Source organism: Macrobrachium nipponense, chromosome 13 (genome assembly GCF_015104395.2).
Source record: "Macrobrachium nipponense isolate FS-2020 chromosome 13, ASM1510439v2, whole genome shotgun sequence".
NCBI classification, from domain to species: Eukaryota; Metazoa; Arthropoda; class Malacostraca; order Decapoda; family Palaemonidae; genus Macrobrachium; species Macrobrachium nipponense.
In genome coordinates, this window is record NC_087206.1 from 91,002,596 (window position 1) to 91,027,717 (window position 25,122).

Genomic DNA, 25,122 nt, shown 5'->3' on the forward strand with positions numbered 1-25,122 from the left:
TACGTTTAGGCCACATTCACTTGCGATTTCCATTAGGGTTTTTATTGATTTTATTATTTCTTCTAGAGTGTGTCCTAGTATTAATCCATCATCTGCATATAATAGTGCAACTATCCTTATTACTTCATTTCTAAAACCTTCTGTTGTATTTTCTAATTTTTCTATTATTAGGTACGATATTAGTAGAAAGAAAATGGTTGAGCCCTGTCTTATTCCATTAGTTACATTTAACTCTTTTTGTTTCATATTGTTGAGGCACAGGCGTGTTACATTATTTGTATATATCTTTGCAACTGCATTTATTACTTCTGCATGCAGCCTATATTTCATCATGACCTCAATGAGCTTTTTTCTATAAACTGAGTCAAATGCTTTTTGGAAGTCTATTGATACTACAAATAATGGGTCCTTTTTTCTGTAAGTTTCTTGTATGCAGTATTGTAAAATATAGGTATAAATTATCAATTCCTCTCCTTTGTGTGGTAAAGCCTGATTGCAGTTCATTCATTTTTCCTATTTTTCTAATATGCTTTTCTATTTTGGTTTTCAGGATCCACATGAAAAATTTTATATGATGCATTTGTTTGAGCAACTTGTTAGAGAAGCAGTGCCATGGTGCATATTATACGCTGATGACATTGTGTTGTGAAGGAGGAGTTGGAGGGGAGGTTGGAGAGGTGGAGAGCAGCACTTGAGGAGAGAGGAATGAGAATAAGCAGATCAAAAACCGAATATATGTGTTCTAGTATTACTGAGGACGGTGGAAGTAGCATAAGATTGGGTGGGGAAGAAATAAAGAAAGTACAGAAGTTCAAGTACTTAGGGTCCGTATTAGAGGATAGTGGAAGCATGGACCAAGAGGTGAGACACCGAATTCAGGCAGGATGGAATAACTGGAGGTCTGCATCAGGGGTACTCTGTGACAAGAAGGTCCCTCTGAAATTGAAAGGAAAGTTCCATAGGACGGTGGTCAGACCAGCAATGTTATATGGAACAGAAACAGGAAGTATGAGGAAAACAGAGGAGAAGAAGATGGATGTAGCAGAAATGAGAATGTTGAGATGGATGTCGGGAGTAACAAGGGAAGATAGGATTAGAAATGAGTATATAAGAGGATCGACAAAGGTAGCTGAAATATCAAAGAAAATACAGGAAGGAAGGCTTCGATGGTATGGACACCTATTACGAAGGGAGGAACGTCATGTTGGAAGACATACGATGGAAATGGAAGTGCGGGGTAGAAGGAAGAAGGGAAGACCAAGAAAGAGATGGCGTGATTGTGTAAGGGAGGATATGGAAATGAAAGGTATAAATGAGAACGAGGCACAAGACAGAAATCGATGGAGACGACTCATTCGCAATGGCGACCCCATATAAAAATGGGTTTAAGCTAGGAAGAAGAAGATTTGTTTGAGCAACTGGCCTTAGATCTTTGACGGTGGGGTTTTGTTTCTTGGGCGTAAGTGTTGTTTTTTTTTTTTACTTAAACCAGCTTCTCTGCGTTTTCCTGCCCTTCAGTATGCTGTTTAAACAATCTGTCAATTCTTTTTGGAGGTTGGTAATTTGTAAGAGTAGTTTGAACAGAACTGGCTTCATTCCGTCTGGACCTGGTGCTTTATTTGCCTTCATTTTCTCGAGCTGATTTTCTACATCTGTTATGTTGATTGCTTCCATGGGTCTAATCTCTGTCTCTGTTAGATCATGCACTCCATGCATGTGTTCCCTTAAAGATAAATGATAAAAAATGGTATTTCATCTGCTGTCCTAATCTTTTCACTATTTCTTCCATGTCATGTTTGTACTGTTCTTTCTTGCTTTCATTCCATATCTCTGCTATTTTGATTTCTTCTTTTTGGTGTATTGTTTCTCAGAATTTTACCACCTCTTTCTCTAGTGTTTCTTCCATCATCTCTTGCTTATTTTCGTCGTATATCCTTATCCATTCTTTTTCTGATGTGGTCTTTCCTCTCAGCATGTCTATATATTCCCAGATTTTCCCAAGTCTGTTTTTATCATTCATTATCTCATTTCTAACCTTTTCTTCATATTCTTTCTTTATTATTATCTGTACTTTTTGTCTTTAAGATATGCTTCTTCATAGTGTCTCTTCTCCTATTCTTGTGGCTTTCCTTTTTAATTTGTTATATATCCTTCTTTGGCTTATATCTTTCTTTATTTCTTTGGTGACCCGTACTGGTTCTATGTCTTCTTGCTTTCCTGTCTTTAACCTTTTTTTATTATCGTCTCTAGATTTTTTGCTTTTGCTTCACTCATTGTTTCTTCCAACTGGGATAGATCTCCTTTTCTGTCTTGTTGGCTTACTTTATACTCTATATATTCAAGGTAGTAGTAGTAGTAGTAGTAGTAGTAGTAGTAGTAGTAGTAGTGTAGTAGTAGTAGTAGTAGTAGTAGTAGTAGTAGTAGTAGTAGTAGTAGTAGTAGTAGTAGTAGTAGTAGTAGTAGTAGTAGTAGTAGTAGTAGTTTTTTATTCCTCCTTTGTTTGTGTTTTTTGAGTTTCTTCTCTCTCAAATACTACCACATTTCTTTTATAAAATCTTTCCTATTCTCCACTTCCTCCCTCAGCAGGCGTACCAATAAGAGTATATTTGCTACTAATTCCTTTTTATTTTCTTGATATGGTTGCTGCGTAAAACTGTATCTATTTCTAATCTCATTGTATGCTGGACAGTAAAGTAAGAAATGTTCTAAATTTTCATTTTGTTCTTCACAGCATAAACATTTTATATCTTCTCCTTTTATCCTATTTCTATCATTTAATCCTAGTGTGCCTAGTCTGGCCCTACTGATAGGCATTGTTTTGTCATACTAGGTTTCTTCTCTTATGTTTTATTTATATATTCTGTAGATTCTTAATGTTAACTTTTCATTCATTTCCTCTTGCCATACATTTCTGTCCCAGTTGTTTATTATTTCTCTTAATTGTTTGTCTTTAACTGCTTCAATTTTACTTAAGTTTATGTTTAGTTCTTTCACATATTCTTTTACTTGCATTATCCAAGGGTTTTTTTTTTCATATTGATCCATGGTTATCTCGAGGCCTTTACAACTTTCGTAATCCGTAATTGTTTTCTTCATGGTTGGTTGGATATGGTTCAAGGCACTGCTTTTACAACGGCGCCTCTTAATCGTAAAAGTTTTTTCATTTGTTAAGCTCTTTAATTCTTTTTTTTTTATCTTTTTTCCACATATTATTTAAGGTCTCTTTACTTATTTCATTATATTCTTCTTTAAAATAGGAATTTTACAACAATATCACTTTCATTTTCCTCATAAGGTTGCTGAAGACCAATTACTTTAATCGTTCTTCCCTGTAAGCAAAACAATATAAAAGAAAATGAAAAATATCCTCTTCTGTATTTACACAAAAAGAACATGTGTTCCCATTCTGGTGTCTCTTTTATTATATTTAAATGCAATGAGTTGGTTCTTGCTCTAAAAAGAAGTATCAAAGCAAAAGTGTTGTTGTAAATTTCTTCATCTTTTCTTTCACTTTTCCACTTTTTATATAAATTCACGGTCACTATTTTCCATGTCCTCTTTCCACTTCACTGGTCACTTTATTTTCCATGTCCTCTTTCCACTTCACTATGTCCCAGATTCTGGCTTGGTCCTTAATTTCTGTTTTGGACATTCTTTCCAGTTTTTTAAATTTGATTTTAATATCATGCATGTACTTTTCCACTGTTTTCCACCATTTTTCTTTCCTTTTCTTGCATATATATAATTATTTTCTTCAGTAACTCTTTCCATCTATTTATAGTATTATTTACGTAACTTAGCTTTCCACTTATAATTCTGCTTTTCATGGAAGATCAATGTCTGATATATTAGTAGTAGGCGGGATATGCCTTTGAAACGGTTCCCTTGTTTGTTTTATTTCACCTTTGTGTTTGAGTTTCTTCTCTTTGAAATACCACATTTCTTTTAGAAATTCTTTCCTATTTTCCACTTCATCCCTCAGTAGATCTACCAATAGAAGCAGTATATTAGCTACAAGCTACCAATCCCTCTTTATTTTCTTGATATGGTTGCTGCATGGCTTAGATCTACCAAAACATCAACTGCCATAGTCTAGCTCGCTGCAGAATAGTTATAGGTAGTATAGCTAGATCTACCGGCTAGGCTAGTCATTAACCTGTTAAGGCTAAATCAAAAGCTTCTGGGTAGCTGGTATACCAAGGGAACTACCTTACATACCAACCTATTCTTTAGGGACATTACTATGTTTTATTGTTGTTAGGCTGTTTATTGCTTATGCTGTACTTTGCATAACCTTACAATTTATGGGACCAAATTCTGTTCTTTTGTGTTCCAGCCATAGTCTAGCCCGGTGTGGAATACCAGCGTAGATCTACCAAGAAATGTTCTAAATTTTCATTTTTATCCTTACAGCACAAACTTTTGTATCTTCTCCTTTTATCCTATTTCTATCATTTAATCCTAGAGTACCTAGTCTGGCCCTACTGATCAGCATTTTTTTTCAGTGTTGTCAAACCAGATTTCTTCTCTTATGTTTTCTTTATATTTTCTGTAGATTCTCTAAAATAGACTGTTGCTGAGCGCAAATGGTGCCCTCAATAGAACCCTCTTATGAAAGGCAAATGATTTAGAAAGAAGTCCCTCCTCTTCTTACCAAAGAACGTGGTTCAGCCAGCCAAAATGTTAGCCTAGTATGCCAACCCCATCAAAGTTGAGGTGATGAGGTTGTCAAACAGAACAGGATTCGAAGGAGAATACCCATCCTGCTTTAGAAACCCCATCAACCCCAACAACATCCACACAGTGGGACAAGGCCTCCGACTGGCTGCGAAAGGTGTCCTCCAAAACACATGCCTCACGAGAAGTGACTGCTACCAACCTAACCAACCTATTCAACAAAGGCACCCAAGAGAGAAGTCTCTCAACCGATTCGTTGAGTGGAACTCTGACACCGATTAGGAAACAGAGTTGAATCCTGCTACGCACTGAGGACCCATCGAAATTGCCGAATGAAGATTACCATCTATTCTAGTGAAAGGAGAGACTGAGGGTACAATCGGTACCGTTACCATTGACAATGGTGCAAACGTATCGTCAAGAACAGTAGCCCCACATGAACTGCAACAGAGACATGTCTCAAACCCATCATAGGATGAACATACAGCTTTGTGGAAGGTTCCGCAACCACCTGAGAAGCGTGTAAGCCAGAAGTCTGAAAGCCTACCTGACCAGTGGAAGGGAGCAGGCATAGAAACAGGATGAGCGAGTGAAGACTCCGAGATGACTGAAGAATGACCCAAAAAAGCTGATTGTGTAGACCCTAGAAGAAGGTTTAGAATGAAAAGTTGGACAGGAAGGATCAGGAGCAGCAGAAAAAGCCATAGTTTTTAGAGAAAGAAAATAAACCGACTCTGTTCCCCCCGATAATCTTGATAAACCTCATTAGTAAACTCAGGAAAATTCTTCAATACGTGCTTGAGGATGTTGGAAAAACTAAAATGCAAACATTGTCTACTTAATAACCTGTACCCTTGCAACAAACCTAACAAATTTGCATTATACTCAGCCACATTAAAACCCTGATCACCAGAATTACCATCACCAAAAGATAGCCCAAACTTACCCACAGTGGGAAAAGAAACTTTCGAAGATGAAGGAGTTCTACCCATAATCTCAGCACCCGACAAACCCAAAACCACATCCACATTCCCACCAACAGACTTAGAAGCCTTCTGTACAGAGACTTTAAAGCAGGAAATAAAACCACAGATGGATCTAACGATGAACCCGTCATACTAGAAACCAACATCAAACTTGAACCCAAAAAAACCTGCCCCTTCAACTTGTTTTCCTGCACACTACCTAAACTATCAACCCTCCTTGTCTATGTCTAAGCTAAATCTATATCAACCTCAGAACTTACAACTTGATGGGAAAGGGGGGATTCTGCTGCCAACACTGCCTGCTCTGCACGGGGAAGGGGGGGGGGGGGGGGAATCCTACCTTTGAGGCTTGTGGATCCCCATGACCCCCGGCACCTGTTAGGGCTGGTTCTGGAACAGGCACAGGGGCCTGAAAGAGAATGATTAGAATCACTTACACTAACACTACTATTATCCTTACTTTGTTAACTTACTCATCAAGTTAGAAAATAAACTCGACATACTACAGTGGTCCCCCCATATTCGTGGGGGATGCGTACCAGATCCCCCCGCGAATAGTTAGAATCCGCGAATGTTGGGAACCCCCTCTAAAAATGCTCATAAACTCCTATCCTGAACATGCAAACACCAAAGTATCCCCAAAAAGACCATCCTTCATCAAATATACATAAAATATCCTATTATGGTTCATATTAATCTTTGACATATTATTAATACTGTTTTAAAGTAAATCTTACATTTTATGGTTATACATAAATACATACTATGTACATACTGCATGACTTAGTTACGTATGTGAAAATAATTCAGTCCCCCCATAAGTATTCAGTATGCACGTTTTCTTTCATACTGTTACTATTTGAGACATCCATTTTCTTTTTACAAGGGATACAATTGTATGTGAAATCACAAATACCAAATGTCTACTTAAAGTATTATCCTACATCAAATATACCATTGAATTGGTATTATTAATATCATCTTAAAGTCATCTTAAACATTTTACCATTAGAAATATATAAACAGCCTAGCTAGCAAGAGAGAGAGAGAGAGAGAGAGAGAGAGAGAGAGAGAGAGAGAGAGAGAGAGAGAGAGAATAACTCCTTACAATTTCAATAGATTGAAATGAACGTCTGTAGGAACTTTTTTCCCCTCCCATAAATACATTTATTTCTCCAGAGAAGAGAGAAAGAGAGGACTGTGCAATTATGTTTGTCTATCAATTCTTTTGCTGAGAGCGAGAGATAAAAGAAGGAAGAAATAGAAACACCAAATGTATACCTTATGTAACATCCTGCATCAAATTTACCTTAAATTATTATCATATTACTGTATTAATCTTAGAGATTGTATTAATATAATTTCAAAGTAATCCTAAATACTAGTAGCCTTAAAGGATACGTACTTATAACACTTGCAGCCAAGAGGGACAGAGTTACCACTATGACAAGTATCTTGTGGAGAGAGAGAGAGAGAGAGAGAGAGAGAGAGAGAGAGAGAGAGAGAGAGAGTTGTCCTTACAGTATTAAAAGAGAGAAATGGAATGATTATTGTATTTAAAATACTCGCATATGAATTTTGGAAAATATTAATGATAAACTTATTACATACATGTCCATGAAAATGATCTCATTTCAGTAAGAGAGAGAGAGAGAGAGAGAGAGAGATTACATAAAACCATTAAATTCGTTGACCATTGTATGGCATTGTTACTTTCCCAGCTCGAGCGTCACTGGAGTTGAGGTAGGGAAATTGATACAGGAAAAGACAAAGGGAAGAATTTTCATTTGAAATTAGTTATCGTATTATTACTACTTCTATTATTATTATTATTATTTGAAAATAAAATAAACCCGTGCATCTACCATAAAAAATTCTCTCATCTCAGTAAGAAAGAGGAGTTATCCTTACAAGTGAAATGGAAAGGTCATTTTCATCTCTTTAAAATACTACCATTATGAATTTTGTAATTACAGTTTTATTATTATTATTATTATTAAATAACTGAAATTATCAATAAACATTTTACATACTAGTACCATAGAAATTCTTTCATCTCGGTAAAAGAGAGACAGAGAGAGATTATCTCTCTCTGTTCTCTCAAAAAATACTTATAACGCTTCCAGCGAAAGAGAGGGAGGGAGTTACCACTATGACACATTATTATCTTGTGTGGCAAAAGAGAGAGAGAGAGTTAACCTTAATTAAAAGTGACATGGATAGATTAGTATTGTATTTCTTTAAAATACTATCACATAATATGAATTTTGTAATTAACAGTTATTATTATTATTATTATTTGAAAGTATTAAAAACAAATAGTACAAGTACTATAAAAAATCTCGAGTCTCGGTAAATGAGAGAGAGAGAGAGAGAGAGAGAGAGAGGGGGGGAAATTTCATGAGCACTTGATGGCAGCAACAAAACAGCTCCTTCCCCCTCCTGTCACTTAACTTGATACGTATATCTGACAGTTTTAGTACCTGGAGTTAGAGGAAGAAGACTGGGATTTCTTCATTCTTCCATAATTTTTTAAATTTATAAGCTAAAATCTTACTAATTCACTATGGTATTTTCTTTAATGAATTGATATTATTGCTGTATAAATTAATATTAATATTTGAAAATAGTAAATCACTTATTTATCATACAAAAAAACATACATCTTTGTAGTGAGAGAGAGAGAGAGAGAGAGAGAGAGAGAGAGAGAGAGAGAGAGAGAATTATTATTTTTATTATGTGATATCATTTAAACTTATTAAACTTACTAATACAGTATTAATCAAAATTAATATTTGAAAATTAGTAAATCATTTTTGTATCATAAAAATGTATTTAGTCATGAAAATAAACATCAAAATACACTAATTAGTGATTATTTTTGTCGGAAAATTCCGCGAATGGGCGAGTCCGTCCGTGAATAATTTCTAGATAGGTTCCAAAGAAAAATCCGCGAATGTGTGAGTCCGCGAATACGGGGGGACCACTGTACTGTGAGATTCAGGGCCTCTGTAACACGGTTTTTTCGCAATAACTTTTTATCTATGCAGTTCATAAATATAACGCTTATTCAGAATACACATTATATCCACACATAAATTTTGACTATATTCTACATTACATTACGTAGGTTGAATAAATTTGGTACTTATAATGTAAAAGTGACTTTTTTTTTGAAGACGGGCCAACTTACTCAGAGAAAAGGTTTCGAACGCACTCGTTCCGTAACTTATGACAGCATTTCTTCCCTCTTTCTCGATGGATGATTGGCTATACGTAATGAAGGCTATACCTCTGGCAACAATGACATACAAATTTAAATACAAGCAAAGCAGCACACCTTTATGAACTCTGAAACCTCTCCACTGATAATTGTCATAATGAACAAACCAACAAAATATGTTAATAAATGCAAAAACACTTCAATTATTAGTCTAACTCCCAAAATAAGTTTCCTAAGAAATTACGTACAGTCTACTTTATAGGTCACAATCAGATTGACAAGATGTAGGGAATAGTTGGTAACTTTCAAAAACATAGTAGACAAGCTTGATTTGATAACTGCTATATCCAATGTCAAGCAATTTTTATCTATTGGCTATCTACCTATTTACAAAAAAAAAAAAAAAAAAAAAAAAAAACCAAAAAAAAAAAACAAAAAAAAAAAAAAAAAAAAAAAAAAAAAAAAAAAAAAAAATAGCCGGTACCGTATTTTGGCTTTAAACCTTCACCAATAATGATTGTCAGAATGATGACTTCATGAGGCTCCACCCACTTTGGCCTCGTTATAATTCAGGATAACACTGAAGGCTATCATGGGCACTGTTGGATTAGAAACTTTAACTTCTGGCTATAAAAACTCATCTCTCGAGTAGTTGTAAGAAGTGCTAAACTGCCTCCTCGAAGGATCCAGGCAAGTTGGCCTAAAATGTTTTAATTCATGTTTATATTTACTGCTATACGGTTGCAGCACTACTGCTACAGTAGTATTACTACACTAGCACAGATACCCCACCCACATCTATGTATCGTTCCGCCATTCATAAAGTCTTTGGGTTTCAGAACCGAAGGAACAAGGTGAATGAGTTTCTGCCGGGTGGATGGGCGGGGGCAACATTTTGTCAAAAGGTGTTTACCTTGCTTACGTAATGAATGTTTTTCGATTCTTGGCTCGTAATCATTGGCCATGGCGTCGGCTAGACAATTTTTACTCTATAAAAATTAAAACCATCAGGTTTAAGTTATTGATAATGCTGACAAAATTTGTGTGTGGTTGTAAAATATACATATGTCAACTTTCAGCTACATCCGATGCTTTGATAAGGAGCAAAGTCCAAAAAACCGTGTTACAGAGGCCCTGAATCTCATAGTAGATGATAACCTTTCCTCTAACTTTCTAAACAACTCTGATTCTAAGGCTTCTTTATCAACTGACTGTACTTCCACCGTTGATCCTGACCTACACTTACTCTTGGAGGCTAAGGATTTCCTGTGCTTAATGTAATCTTCCATTTACTCTACTGACATATCCCTACATTCTTCACATCTTTGGCTGATGCTACACTGAACTTTCCTACATGTAACACAAAGAGAATGTTGGTCATGTTTGAGTGTACTCATCCTCTGTTTGCAGGACATGCAGGATCGATGAGCGCTGACATCTCCAATAGATTGCTCGGACGTCGCAGCCATAGACGAAGTAGAAGTAGAGCTCTTCGACTGACATTTCCTTGTGTAACTTATCCATCTCGAGTCCAATTACCGAACCAAGTCAAAACCAGGAGGGAAATTCCAAAATCCAGATCAAAACATAGAAAAAACCAGAAGCGTAGATGTTAATAAAAGGCCAAGGTTGTAATCTAGTATCCAGAGACCAAATCTATTTAATGGGGGTCGGGCTAAGACCAAAAGTTCACCTGATGCACGGCGAACGATACCACAGGTTACTCAGTAGACAAATTTTACCAGCAGCGTTGGTAGCGCTGACAGTTAAATACCCCCTTTGTGGGAAAATTTGTGGGGATGTAGTTCAGTGACCAAAGCTAATTCAGGTGTTCAGGGAGTGTATTGAAATTTAAATAATTCTGTTTGAAAGCAAAGTAAGAGTCAAGACATTTCCAATGCAAAGATTCTGCTACTTGTTAGTACTATAATCATTCATTTTGCAGTGGCACTTAAATAAGAGAGGGAAATAGTCATGACAATTCTTTATTGCTTTAAATATATTTAAGTAAAATTACAATACAGGGTATAAATGTATCTGATAGTTTCAACAACCTGTAATAAGCAGATTTTTACTATAATTGCTGCAAACCTAACATAAAATATTTAACAAAATAAAAAGCATAAAAAAATATTCACCGATTAATGGAGAACTCTTAAAATACATTTGTGTACAGTCCTATCCAGTTAATGTTGAAAAGCTAATATTTGAAAGTAAATTTCTAGCTTAATTAGCAATTCCTTAGCTCTATGATGAACAACAGAAATACTATGAGCACAAGTGGTAAGAGAAAATTGCCAACAAATTTCCTTATACTGTACCAAACCCAATTAAAATTTTTACAGAAATTACAAATATATAAATCCAACATTTTATATATTTTCCAAAACTTGAGCTACAATTAGTCTGATCATGAGTAAAATTCAAGTAAGCAAAAATTTCATATTTGCCATATCTCAGAAAAATGGTAATTTCGAAGTCAAACAACCTGGAGATTTAAACAATAAAGTTGAATGATGGAAGACAAAATGAATTATGGTAATTACCAATATTCCTTCAGATATAACTGTAAAGACTTTCAATGAATGTACCTCAGTTACATGAAATTATGTGCCAAAAGCATAATTTGATGTAAAATAAATATTTACTTGTCACCAATAATGTTAAGGGGAGTCGAATCAAACTTAAATCTCACGTATAAAAGGAGCATAAATGTGCAAGGGACAAATAGCATGTTCATACTATCTTTGGTATATCACCTCCATCACTTTGTGACACAAAAGGCTCCATTGCAGATCACAAAAAACACTTTAACAAAATGTAAGGATACATAAATATAGTTTTGGTGAGCACATCAGGGACCACATAACATCAAATACTAAGTAATATTAAAATGATCTGAACAATGCAAACCCCAATCACCTGCTTCAAATTTCATAGTATGGGTGGAAGTATATTATCCTTAAAGAAATTGTACATAAATTATTAATTATATATATTAAGAACATTAAATGTATAAGCAAACATTTCTGAGTAAACTTTTCTATAATACTGAATGCATCTTTGGTATCAGAAGAACATGCAACATGACAGAGTACACCTGGACAACTAAACATTTTCAGAGCAAAATAACTGCTAATTCAAATAAAACCCATTTTCCACAGCTTGAACACAAGAAGATATTTCTAAAATTATCCACGTCCATCAAGGATGGAATTAAGAAACTGTAGTATCTAAACAAAAAAAGTAGACTACTCCCCTCCCTCCTGCATCACAGCCGAATCCTAAATGAGCTGAAAATAGAAATACATATATTACTATCAGTACAGTAACAACAACTGAACACTGTACTACGTACTTCAATATATATATGTAATATAATATATATATATATATATACTAAAATAATATATATTAGATATATATTATAATATATATGGTATGTATGTTGTATGTATAATATATAATATATATATATATATATATATATTTGTATGTATGTATGTATATATAATATATATATATCTATATATGTATGTATGTATGTATTATGATATGTATGTATGATGTATGTAATGTATGTATTATGTAGTAGTATGTATGTAGGATGTATGTATGTATGTATGTATATATATTTATATATATATATATATATACTATATATATATATATATAAGGAAAAAGTGCCCGAAATAGAACACCAAAAAGTGTCAGATGAAAATTTCTGAGAAAAGCAGTAAAAAGGGATTTTGACGTAAGGAAAAATCTATTTCTGGGCGATTGGCTCGTGTCGCCAGCGAAATATCCTTTAATCTATTATTTCTAGGGTAAATGTACTAACACATACCAGAGAATAAATAAATAAAGAAAAAAGGTCAGTATAACTGACTCGCTCACCTCCAAGAGGGTGTCGGTATGAACACTATGGCGAGTGAGACCACTACCACGAGCCAAATGCCAATAGAATTCTCCCACTACAAAATCCCTCCAAGAGGAGAGCCGACCCACAGAGTGGGCAGCAACTACTACTACTACACTCCATCCCATGCTGCCGACTGCTGCGCCTCTGGTGGCCATCCTGAAGTTAGCAGACAATCTTGGGCGATGGGATGGGTAGGGTGGGATTTCGCTGGCGACACGAGCCAATCGCCCAGAAATAGATTTTTCCTTACGTCAAAATCCCTTTTCTGGGCTCAGCTCGTGTCGCTGCGCGAAATCGTACCAGAGAAATAGCACAAGATTGTAAACAAAATCAACAAAATAAAAGAAGGTCTCAAATAAAAGGTAAAATAAAATTGAAAGAATATAATTGCTAATAAGGATACATATACACAATGATACAAAAAAGAAATATTGCTTAAATTACACTTAATTCTAATAATATTTCTTAACTTAAGGTAATTTACATATATACGGGGTAATAAGGCATATATGTACAAAAATGGTATCTGTGTAAAGCTATGTATCAGAAATCCAGAGCAATTAACATAATAAGTTGAACAAAACAAACTCAACAATAATAATATATAAAGGAATGTATATAACTTAACATACAAAACCCGTAACCATTACAAAATAAGATGTATCCCCTAGCATAAAATAAGGGGATGACATCCAAGAGATCAAAAATCCATAATCAATTGTGAGTGCCCCTAGCAAAAAATAAGGGACACCCACTACATCATCATCAAAGCAGCTAAGACACAAGGTGACCGTAGATGAACAAGGCAGGAATAGACGAACTGTTGGGTGAGGCAGGTAGAAAGGAGGACTGGTTCTTCTACTAAATGTTAGGTGGAGTCAGGGGAAACTATGTTACCCGCTGCTACTGCTGAAAATTTCAGAGCTTCCAAGGACTTTAAGTAATGACGTTTGAACACTGTCGGTGATTTCCATCCAGTATACTTTTTCAACTCATCGAAGTTCATATGTTGGAATAGTTAATTGAGGTGGCTACTGCCCTGACATCATGTGCTTTTGGAAAGAGTCAGGATTGGCTTGTTTAATGAAGTACAGGATTGTTGCCTGATGCCTTTAATAGATAAAAAGTACCACTTTTTCTCTCTTAAAGAGAGGACCCGATGAGGATGAGGAGGTCCTAGACAGAAAGGCTCGTAAGGTTGAAACTGTGCAAAGAGATACATCTTGTGGAAGGGGTAGAACCTTCCATGGTTCCCACCTCATCAAAGGATCTTCATTCTTAGCTATAAAGCTACGTTCCGGAGAAAGTAGCACTTCCCCTGTGGGAAGGAACTGGATATGATCCGGATCTCTGGATAAAGCCGACAGTTCTGAAATTCTAGCTCCTGAGGCCAAGCTTAATAAAAATAGAGTTTTTCTTAAGAGCATTATAAACGAGCATGTGTCATTATTGGTTTCTGAAGCCAGCTTTAGAACATCGTTTAAGAACCATGATACTGACGTAGGCCTTACAGAAGGTCTAAGTCTAGCACACGCCTTGGGAATAGACGAGAAGTAGGAATCTGTCAAGTCTATGTTGAAACCAAATTGAAAAATCTTTTTCAAGGCTGACTTGTTTGTCGTAATCGTGCTAGCTGCTAAGCCTTTTTCAAATAAGGATCTGAAAAAGGATATAGCTGAATTGATTGTCATGATCCTAATATCTGATTCTCTCAGGAAGGTTGCTAACTTTTTGACAGCAGCATCATACTGTCTCAAAGTTGAATCTCTTTTATCGGATTCCAAGAAGAGAATATTTTGCGGGTCAATATTCGCGTCCCTTTTCGCTGCAAACTTCATGAAATCCATAAAGTTAGGGTTTTGAGAATCCCTGAGGAAGCGAACACAGTCTTCGTTTTTACTGACTGGGAGAGCCTGGGATTGGGGATCCGAAGAGGGCGAAGACCCAGTTCCAGAATTAGAGGGTACCAATTGCTCTTCGGCCAGTCTGGGGCTACTAGAGCCACTTGACCCTTGAATGTCCTGAGTTTGTTTAACACCTTCATGAGAAGATTCACTGGAGGAAAGACATAAATCTTCTCCCAGTTGTTCCAGTCTAGAGCCAGGGCGTCCGTGGCATAGGCCAGAGGGTCCAGGTTGGGGGCCACATAACATGGGAGTTTGTGGTTCGCTTGAGATGCGAAGAGATCCACCTGTAGACCTGGAACTCTCTGAAGAATCCATTGGAACGAACTGTTGTCCAGTGACCATTCCGACTCTAGAGGTACTGATCGGGATAGAGCATCTGCTATGACGTTTCTCACTCCAGCTATATGGGTGGAGGAGAGATGCCAACTGAACTTGTCGCCAGGGAGAAGATGGTACCATGACATGATTTAGATGACGTGAATTTTGGAGCCTCCTCTGTTTATACAAAGTACTACCACTGTGCTGTCCAGGACTAGCTTTATGTGGGAGCACTTTGGCGGACGTAACCTTTTTAGAGTCAAGAACACTGCCATTGCTTCCAGTACGTTTTATATGGAACTGACGGAACTGAGGTGACCACGTTCCTTGAACCTTCTTGAACTGGGAATATCCTCCCCACCGCTTAATGAAGCGTCCGTGTGGATGGTGATCCCTGGTGGAGGAAACTGAAGGGCACTGACACCGACAAGTTCTTGACTTTCGCCCACGGCCGGAGTCGATTCTTTAGAATCAGAGGGACTGAGGATAATTTGTCCCTGGACCATGACATTTGCTCGTGAGCGCCAGATTTCTGGTTAGGTCTTTCAGTTTGGCTTTCATTAGGATGTTCCGTCACTGATGCAAACTGGAGTGAACCCAGGATCCTTTCCTGAGTTCTTCTTGACGCCAGTTGTGACTCAGAAATTGCTTGACTGACTTCGCTATTTCCTTCCTCTTGGTTGATGGAATCGACAGAGTATGGGAGGATAGATTCCATTGAATGCCTAGCCACTGAAAGTTTGACTCTGGATTGAGTCTTGACTTGTCCTGTTTACTTGAAGCCTAGATAATTCCAGGGAACTGAATCACTTTCAGTGTTGCTCTGTTGCATTCCTCGACTGTTGAAGCCCAGATCAACCAATCGTCGAGATACGCTACTACCATAACCCCTTGCGATCTTAGTTGTTGAACTACTACTTCCGCCAGCTTCGTAAACACCCTGGGTGCTACGTTGAGCCCGAAAGGAACTACCTTGAAGGAGAATGTCTGGTCTCCTATCTTGAAGCCCAGATACGGACGGAAGTGTCTTGCAATAGGGATATGATAGTAAGCGTCGGTAAGATCGATAGAGAGTGGCTTTTTTGGTGACGGCCCCACGGGGAAGTAAGGTCCGCACCTGCGAGATCGTGAGCATCTTGAACTTGTCGCAGCGAATGGCTAAGTTTAAGCGGGACAAGTCTAAGATTACCCTTCTTTTTTGTGAGCCTTTCTTTGGCACGCTGAACAAGCGTCCTTGAAATTTTAACCTTTTGACTCTCGCTATAGCTCCTTTCTGAAGGCGATCCTCCGCATACTCCGTCAATTTCCTTGGAAGGAAGTTGGCGGAAAGGTCTGGATGGGGGTGGGTTCGCTAACAGCTCCAACCCAGGTCTGTTTTGACACAATGCTCTGAGCCCACTTGCTGAAGTTCCACAGTGGCGAAAGTGAAACAGCCTCCCTCCTACCTGAAGTTCCTCATTGGTTCTGGTAGCCTCCTCGCCTCCCCTGAAATGTTTTCCCCTATTAAAGGGGACACCTCCCGATCCTCTCCCACGAAAGGATCGCTTACCTCTGCCTCCCTTACCCGAGCGGTCATACTTCTGTGAAGCCTTGACCCTCGAAGACCTGGTTGTAGGCTGGAGAGAGGGCTGTAAGAGGTGGAGGGCTGAGGCTGAGGGAGATAACATAAATCGGCTGCGCGACTGAGCCTTTGAGGTGGAAGGTTGGGCTGTTTGCATCAAGGGAACAGCCGGAACTTGCTGAGAAAAGCGTGGCTGCTTCTTCTGGTAGGGCTGGAAACGTCTAGGTTTCCTTTGAGCCTTACCCTTACCGGCTTGATCCTGTCGTCCTTTTGGCCGTAAAGACCCCAACGGTCCTTTTAAGGCTCTGGTTCATCTCGTAGCCTCTGACTGAACCTCCTTCACCATCGCTTCTGGGAAGAGGTCTGCTCCCCCAGATGCTTGACGTAAGCAACTTATTCGGCTCGTGTCGAATTGTCGCTTCTTTTGTAGGGACATGTTTCCTACAATTCGTCCCTGGCAGTGGCGAACTCAAACATATCCGACTGCACCGTTTGAGTCAAAGATTTGGTAAGAAGCTTGAAGAGTGGCTCCGACCCATAGGCAATGGTAGCCACCTCGGTCATAGCCATGGAATTAATAGACCTGGCTAACCGTGATTTGGCATCGAATTCTGCCTGAATAAGGCTATCTGGAAGCCTAGGTAGCTTCTCACCAAACTGCTCCATAGCACAGTCTGGTTTGAGTTTGCCAGCTGAGAAGGTGTTAGGTAAATCTTCCCACAAATTCACCGGCTGAAGGAAGTAAAGGAGATGTAGGATCTGCTTCCTTCAGTTGAGGCATGGAATCCCCCTTCTGGGCTGCTGGAATAGTATTGTCGGCGATCTTTGTCCAAGAAAGGATCGGGGTACCCTCTTTTCCATCGTAAAGATCGTAAACGGACTCTTAAAAGGTTGGATTTTCGTGTTGGAACAATCCATGTCCTCTAGACACCTGAGCCATTCTCTCTGAGCCTGGTCACGTGAATAGAGGACTGTCTCCTTGGTACTTTATCATCCCGAGTCATGGCTGAGGCGGTGAGCCTGGCGTAGCCGATGAACGGAAGGCTGAAGGTCTTCCGGGTAGAAACTCGAAGTCCTCAATCCTTCCGAGTTCCACATTCCGGGATAGAGATAACCCGTCCTGGAAGGGGGCGTATGACGCTACTCTCCAAGGGTTGTTCATTGAGAACGGAGGTAGAGAGTCATCTGGGGGTAGCTGGGCTCCACCTGTGTTGAAAGGTGGAGGAGGAGGCTATAGGAGCTTGGCTTCAGTCCGGCTATAATGTTGTCCTGAGAGGTAATCCTATCAGACAACCGAGAGATCATTTGTTCCATGCTATTTTTCAGAGACCCAACCAGATCGCCCACTTGTTGTAACAGACCAGCGTTGGAGTCCCAAGCCGGAGCTGCTGCGGAGGTGGAAGGGTGGCTCTGAATCGGAACCAAGGGTAGCGGAACTGACGACTCCGCTGGAGTGTGAGATCTCTCCCTGGAGGATCTACTCCTCGAGGACTTAGAGCCAGACCCAGAAGCTTTAGATCTCTCTGCTCCGGGGTTTCTAGCCGGAGACTTACGAGAAGAAGATGACGCCGAAGCCGTCTTCTTAGACGACGACGACGTCTTCGTCAAGGTTTTCACTGCTTGACCCTTGACCTTGGGTCTAACTGAAGCGTCAGGAGAAGTATATAGTTCATTACCTGTAAAGCCTTGGAAGGATGGAGAGGTTGCAGGGTAGAAGAACCAGTTGCACCCAAGGGTATCCCTTGGGTGTCCAACGTACCTACCTCGACCAACAGGTCGTCTACACCTACCATAGGTTCCACATTGATATCAAGCGTCGCGACTTCCGAGGAGATGTCCTGGCCTTGGTCCGTCAACGAGGCAGTCAGCTGTTGCTGGATGAAAGCGATAGTCGGGGCCGCCTCTGCTGGGTCGACGTAGCCTGTAGCCTTGCCTCCGGGGAAGATTAGTACCGCCAACCTTTTCTCAAGGATGTAGGGCATACCCTTGGCGGCGTTCTTCCCAAAACCGACCGACCCAGGCCCGCAGGGTTGCCAGTGCGGTATCCCTCACAGCCGGAGACCAGGAAGAGAGGGTATTGATTAGATTTTAAGAATAACTTAAAACTAAAATCAATTTAAAGCTTAACTTAAAATTTTATAGGGGCTATAAGACCCCCTGAATTTTATCTTAAGTTAGTGATTAATGTAAAAACTTAAGCACTATAACAAATGAGGACCAGTTACCGGAGTTGGAATACTTACCCCGTCTACCAAGAGCTGGGCTCACCAGATCGTAACAGATGGTACACGTCTCGTGGTACCAGACCTGGATGTCCCCGTGCGGAGTCGCGCATGGAGCATGGGACCGGCAAACTTCGTGTCCACATGGGTCCTGAAGTGTGGCGGCGCATCCCGGATGCTCACAGTGGTGGTCTGTAAGTGAAAAGACACATGAGTATCTTAAAGACTATCACTTACAGGCTAAAGGACAGAAGAACTCCGATGCATGCCGGAGCTCGGAAAAAATTTGGGCATAACCCCTCCCTTATCGCCTGAATAGGCTATAACCCCGGAGAGATCCGGTGAGACAGGTAAGGGAGGGGGGGGGTGGTTTAAGGTACTTAAGATAAACTTACTAGTTTAACATAAAAGATCTTAAACCTAAAAACTCGAACGTACCGGACTAAGTCCCGTGCGTGGCGGAGTGTTGTAACTCAGCGAGACGAGTGGTTAGAAGGGACCAACTGTATGCTCCGGTCCACCCTGCTGGGTGGACTAGCACCTTTCCACTGGATGCCAGGTCTCCGGTGGTAAAGGAGCCCTAGTAAGGTGGGAAAGAGCGAGAGGACATACAGACTCGGGCTAGTAACGGAGCGACGGGGTAGCAACGGAGGGGGGAAAGGCCAGTCCCCCCCCCCATCTTACCATCCGGCCGGACCGAGAAGCCGGAGAGGTCGAGTCCAGTCTGGGTCTGTCCCGTCCCTCTACTCCCTCCGTCTGGGGGGAGAAAGGGAGGCAGGCTCGGGTATGCGGAGCGAGCATGGGCAGACCGACCCACCCCCCGACTCTATAGAGAGCGGGAGGGGGGGAAGGTGACTGGACAGGCGTCTGGCTTGCCTCGTGGTAATCACGTAGTGACCACGGGGCGGTAAGAACAAAACAATAGACAACTAAGCCTAGAAACATAACCAACTGATCAGAGAGATGCTATCGGGAAGCAACCGAACTGAAGAGCGGTAGCATATAGGCCCTATGGGCCATAACCTAGGCTAAGCAAGCCAGACGCCTAACTAATCTAAACAAATAACATATAAATAAATCAAATGAATAATAATGAAAGAAAGAAAACAACATAGTAGGAGAAAAAATCCAGGAGTGTACGACTAACCCGAAGGCAAGTCTACCACTCAAAGCTAGCCGAGGCCGATACTAAGAGCCGTGGCTAGGGTCTGGATGGAAGGAGCCTACATAAGGTAAAAGACATGCATGCATGACAAAACCGTGTAGACCGTACCCTAAACAAAGCGGATAATAGAAAAAGAGCGTACTTAAGTAAGGGGATGTTCTGGGTATGGGCGACCAAGAACGAACCCACCACGAGGCAACCTGCTGCATGCTTCGACTCTAGATTTGTATTTATACCTAAAAAACGGCAAATACGGGCTCAGGGCGGAAAAAACCAAATAGCAATAAACACTGAGTACTTAACTTAGCTGCTGCGATGGCTGCACGCTCCATGGTAAATAAATCCAAAGAAAAGGGCACAAAAAACACCGAGTAAAAAAGGGCACGTGTGAATCGTGTGCGCTAACTTAAAAGGATGGCCACCAGAGGCGCAGCAGTCGGCAGCATGGGATGGAGTAGTAGTAGTAGTTGCTGCCCACTCTGTGGGTCGGCTCTCCTCTTGGAGGGATTTTGTAGTGGGAGAATTCTATTGGCATTTGGCTCGTGGTAGTGGTCTCACTCGCCATAGTGTTCATACCGACACCCTCTTGGAGGGTGAGCGAGTCAGTTATACTGACCTTTTTTCTTTATTTATTTATTCTCTGGTATGTGTTAGTACATTTACCCTAGAAATAATAGATTAAAGGATATTTCGCGCAGCGACACGAGCTGAGCCCAGAAAGTATGATATTATGATATGTAACACAAGAGAGCAGGTAAATGTATATTATATAAAATGACATTGTGGTGAAATTAAGATGTGCAAAGGGGAAACTGAAAAAAAAATAAGGACAGCCTTCAAACACTAGCAGAGGACAGGGATGTATAAAGAGAAGAGGAAAGCAGCTAAAATGCACATGAAAAAGACAAAGAAAAATGTTTGGTAGTAATAAAGTCCAAATTTCAACTGAAGTGAAATCAGAATTTCAACAGTGAAGAGAAGAGAGTTAAGTACCAGGATAACAAAGTGGATTATGACGAGCAAGAAAAGTAAGAAAGATGTGAAATGTACAAATGCATAAAGATGACAATAAGACAAGCAACTACGTAGCTGGATTTTAATTAATGTTGGAAATATTGCTCACCAAAAAGTTTTGAAGAGTTTAAACATATGCACCCCAAAATGAAAATATATTCTGGTAGGAAATTAACTGTATATGTCAAAGCATTATTACAATAAATTTAGATTGCTGCTAAAAAGTAATAAAAGGAATGCAAGATTAGAAAAAATTGATATAAAACATAAAAACAACATCAAAGCTTACTTTGCAAAGTCAGGAGACTTAGAGATTACATGTTCAAATTCAGCAAATGACAGCATACCATCATCATCAAGATCAGCTTCTTCTAAAACTCTTGTCACCAAGGCCTGTTAGAAATGAGAATAGATTCTTATTCATAATTCCAAATTTAAGCCTTCTTTATTTTTCATGAATATTAGCCATATTATTTCAATATTGTCATACTGGTTTTCAGGAATTAATCTTCCTGAAAAAAATTAATATTTTCCTTTATTTAGAAAACAGATTTTTTTTAGGAACATGATGATCTTATTAAAAATAAGAAATCTTTGCCTTCAGCAGGAATGCCTTTTAATGTTGGGTTTTGAAAATGAATGCCTTTGTTGGTTCCAAATAAGGCAATCAACTAATAAGTGTTGGACAATCATTGGTGTTCGACATGTATTACGTTTCGTTGGGTCTGAATGTGCATTTGACATTAAATGACCATGTGAAAATCTAGTATGGCCTATGCGCAGTCTTGTTAATCTAATTTTTTTTAGCTCTTCCTTTTTGAGACGATGACGTCCATGATTGTACTTCAGTTTTTATATTTCTCAGTTTATTTGTAGTTGGCACTGATGCCCAATCTGTTTGCGTCTTGATATATTAAAGGCTTAATAGATGTTACCCAGTCTGATACTGGGGCATGTGTCATTATTGATGGAATAGTGCAAGTTAATTACGCAGCTGTATCTTCTATTTTGCTTTCTTCAATTCCCACATGTGCTCTCCTCTCAGATATTATGCCTAGTGCTATTTGTATGAGTCAGTTCTGTAGTATATACTGATGATATCGGGGGTAGATTTATTTTGATTAATTTATTTTTTTAGGATGCTGAAGCTCCAGTGTTGATTTTTGATCCATCTGAATAAATCAAAAGATGATCTCCTTTTCTTTTGATGTCTTCCAATGCATGTTAGCAATACATCTCTGTATTTGTCATATCTTTTTAGCAGATATGACAGAGCAGTACATACATATTTTTATTTCTTTCAAAGTCCAGGATGGTGGTGTTGATTTCCTTTGGTAGAAATATAAAACTCCAGAAACTGTGTGCTGTGCTTTATTCCTATTCCTTTAGAATTTCTATATACACTGACTAACTTATTTAGAGTTTTATAGTTAAGTAAACAAAAGATAAATATCATACGAGTAATGTTACAATAGATTGGATATTTACGGTAGAGTAGTTAAGTTGTTTTCAGATAACGTATGTACACAAACAACTAAACAAGTAGTTAACATAAACATCCCCCTTTCTTTGGGTTTTGACAAAAATAAGAAACTAACAAATTGATACAACATAAAAAAATAAGGAACAGTAGGATACATTGTAAACATTAAAATATAAAAACAATAAATTATTCGCCCTTCATCTTTTCTTGCAGACGAGCTGATCTTCTTGGCAATTTAGGCATGTCGCAAATAGGATGATAGCTTGTTTGTTCATCATTAACGCTGGTTTCCCTCAATTTACTAGTTTCTTCCATTTCTGGTATTGCCGATGAATCCTGTGGAGTTGGACGGATATGAATTCTATTTCTTCTATAAATTCCTCCTTCTTTTCCTTCAATTATATAGGATCGGTTTCCTTGTGCATGGCTAATGAGCCCTTTTTCCCGCAACCCTTTCTTGTCTGGATTTTGATAATATACAGGTTGCCCTCGTTTAATGGCGTCATATCTCTTGCAGTTTTATCGTAATATTTCTTTATGGATTCTCTCCGGGTTTCCCTTTTTTGAGAAACTGGATTGTCATTGTTCATAATTTCAGGAATTATCGATCGTAATTTACGTCCAAACATCATCTGAGCTGGACTTAAGTTAGAGTCTTGACTGGTGTATTTCTCAGCTCTAGTAACGCCAAATAAATATTGATCTTTACCATCTGAATGCGTCTTCTTCTCATATTTTTACTATTTTAACTGCCGCTTCAGCCTTCCCATTTCCTTGAGGATGTCCCGGAGATGACATCCTGTGCTCTATACCCCACTCTTTAACAAAAACTTTAAACTGAAACGAGCTGAATTGTTGGTCCTCCATCGGACACTAATTGGGTAGGAATACCGTATCTAGCAAACATCTTCTTGATTATCGCTATCACATGATTGAAGTTGTTGACGTTAGAAAACAAACTCTACTTCAGTGAATGAGGAATAATAATCAACAATGACTAGATAATTTCTTCCAACAATCTCAAAACAAATCTAATCCAATTTTATTCCAGGGTCTGCCTCCGTCATCAACATCCATCAACGATTCCTTCTGGTTTCGAGGTTTATACTGCTGGCAAATGTCACATGAATTGACCATTTGCTTTATTTCTTTCGACATCCCTGGCCAGAATATTGCATCTCTTGCTCGTCGCATCATGCTATCGTAACCAAGATGAGCTACATGAAGTTTCGTTTTGATGGAATTTCGTAGTTTACTAGGAATCAGTATACGAGTTCCCTTAAGAATGATGCCGTCTTGGTAACTCATGGAATCTCTAAAATCGAAGTAAGGCTTTAATACTTCCGGAATTTTGTCTTTGCGATCAAGGTCGCTCATCTCATGGTCTATGTCAATTTTTGATACAAATGCTTTACCATTGACAAATACGAATCCCATATCTTGACATGTCTTTGACCCAAGTAAACACATTAGGTCATTTGAAACCACAATGAAGGTTACACTTCTAATTTCATCATTTTTGGGGTTCTTCACATTCAATGTCGTCTCGCCAATGGGCGAAAGCTTGGATTTATTCCACATGGCGAGTTTCACAGACGTTGGTCGCACTTGATCCCTTTTGACATACCTTTGACATATTGCATTCACGTCAGCACCCGTATCCAAATGAAATCTTACCTCGGTATCGTTTACAATTAGTAATGCAGTTAATCTATTTGAATTTTTCATTGCAACCGGTGCCATCCACATGTAATGATCGTAGTCTTCATCTGCCTCTTTGTTCTTCTCTTTAACAATTTTAACTGTTTTCTTACACACAGCCTTAAAATGGTTTCTTCCTTTACATGCTTCACAGACTTTTCCCCATGCTGGGCATTTTGATTTTTCAAATTCATGCTTATACCCACAAAAATCGACACTTCACGGCATACCTGTCCAATGAGTCCGTAAAATCCTTATTGAAGGAACCATCTGTAGTTTTGGTTCTCCAATTGTTCACCTTATTAACATTCTCAGAACCAACTTCGCACATCTCTTTAGCACAATTAACGGTTGCTTCATAAGCCAAACATATCTCGACAGATTTTCTAAATTTAAGTTCTTTCCGAAGTAGCAGCTCCTGTAGTTTCCTGTCACTGAAAACACAATGTTTTATCCCTTATCATTCGCTCTTTTTCTTGAAAATTATTTATCGGCCTGAACCTTGAGTTCTATCAAAAATGAATTAAATGGCTGTTTGTATGCAATTTTCCAAAACCTGAAGGACTGTAACACTTCACTGGTACGAGGACAACAATACTCTTCTAATCTCCTAATTACATCATCAGGATTATCTTTCTGCTCCTCTGTTTCAAAATTAAACTGGTCAAATATTTCTACCATTTGTGGTCCTGCGCAATGGAGTATAATTGCAACCTTCGTTTTCTTGGGTTTAGAACTAGCTCCGCTTGCTGTCATATAGATGTCCACTTGTCTCCTCCATTTTTTGAAAGTATCAGCAAGATTATCATCCAAGGGGTCTAGTGGTGGAGGCAAACGAAACACAGATTCAGCCATTTTCTCAGGAAAACACGTTTTGTAGCAATAGTCTTCTTTCTTCTTTTTTTTTCTTTTGGATTCTTTAAAATAACCGCTGCCACCATGT

At 38.9% G+C, this 25,122-nt stretch overlaps 1 protein-coding gene across 1 annotated transcript in view; it reads right to left on the reverse strand.

The window, feature by feature from the left end:
* Positions 1-10,855: 10,855 nt before the first annotated feature.
* Positions 10,856-25,122, reverse strand: part of LOC135225201 (calcium and integrin-binding protein 1-like) — a 111,036-nt gene continuing 96,769 nt past the window's right edge. The window contains exons 5-6 of the mRNA XM_064264510.1: positions 21,285-21,388; positions 10,856-12,179 (exon numbers count right to left, since the gene is read on the reverse strand). Coding sequence (XP_064120580.1) covers positions 12,158-12,179; positions 21,285-21,388 — 126 coding nt within the window. The 3' untranslated portion in view covers positions 10,856-12,157. The remainder of the gene's footprint in view (positions 12,180-21,284; positions 21,389-25,122) is intronic.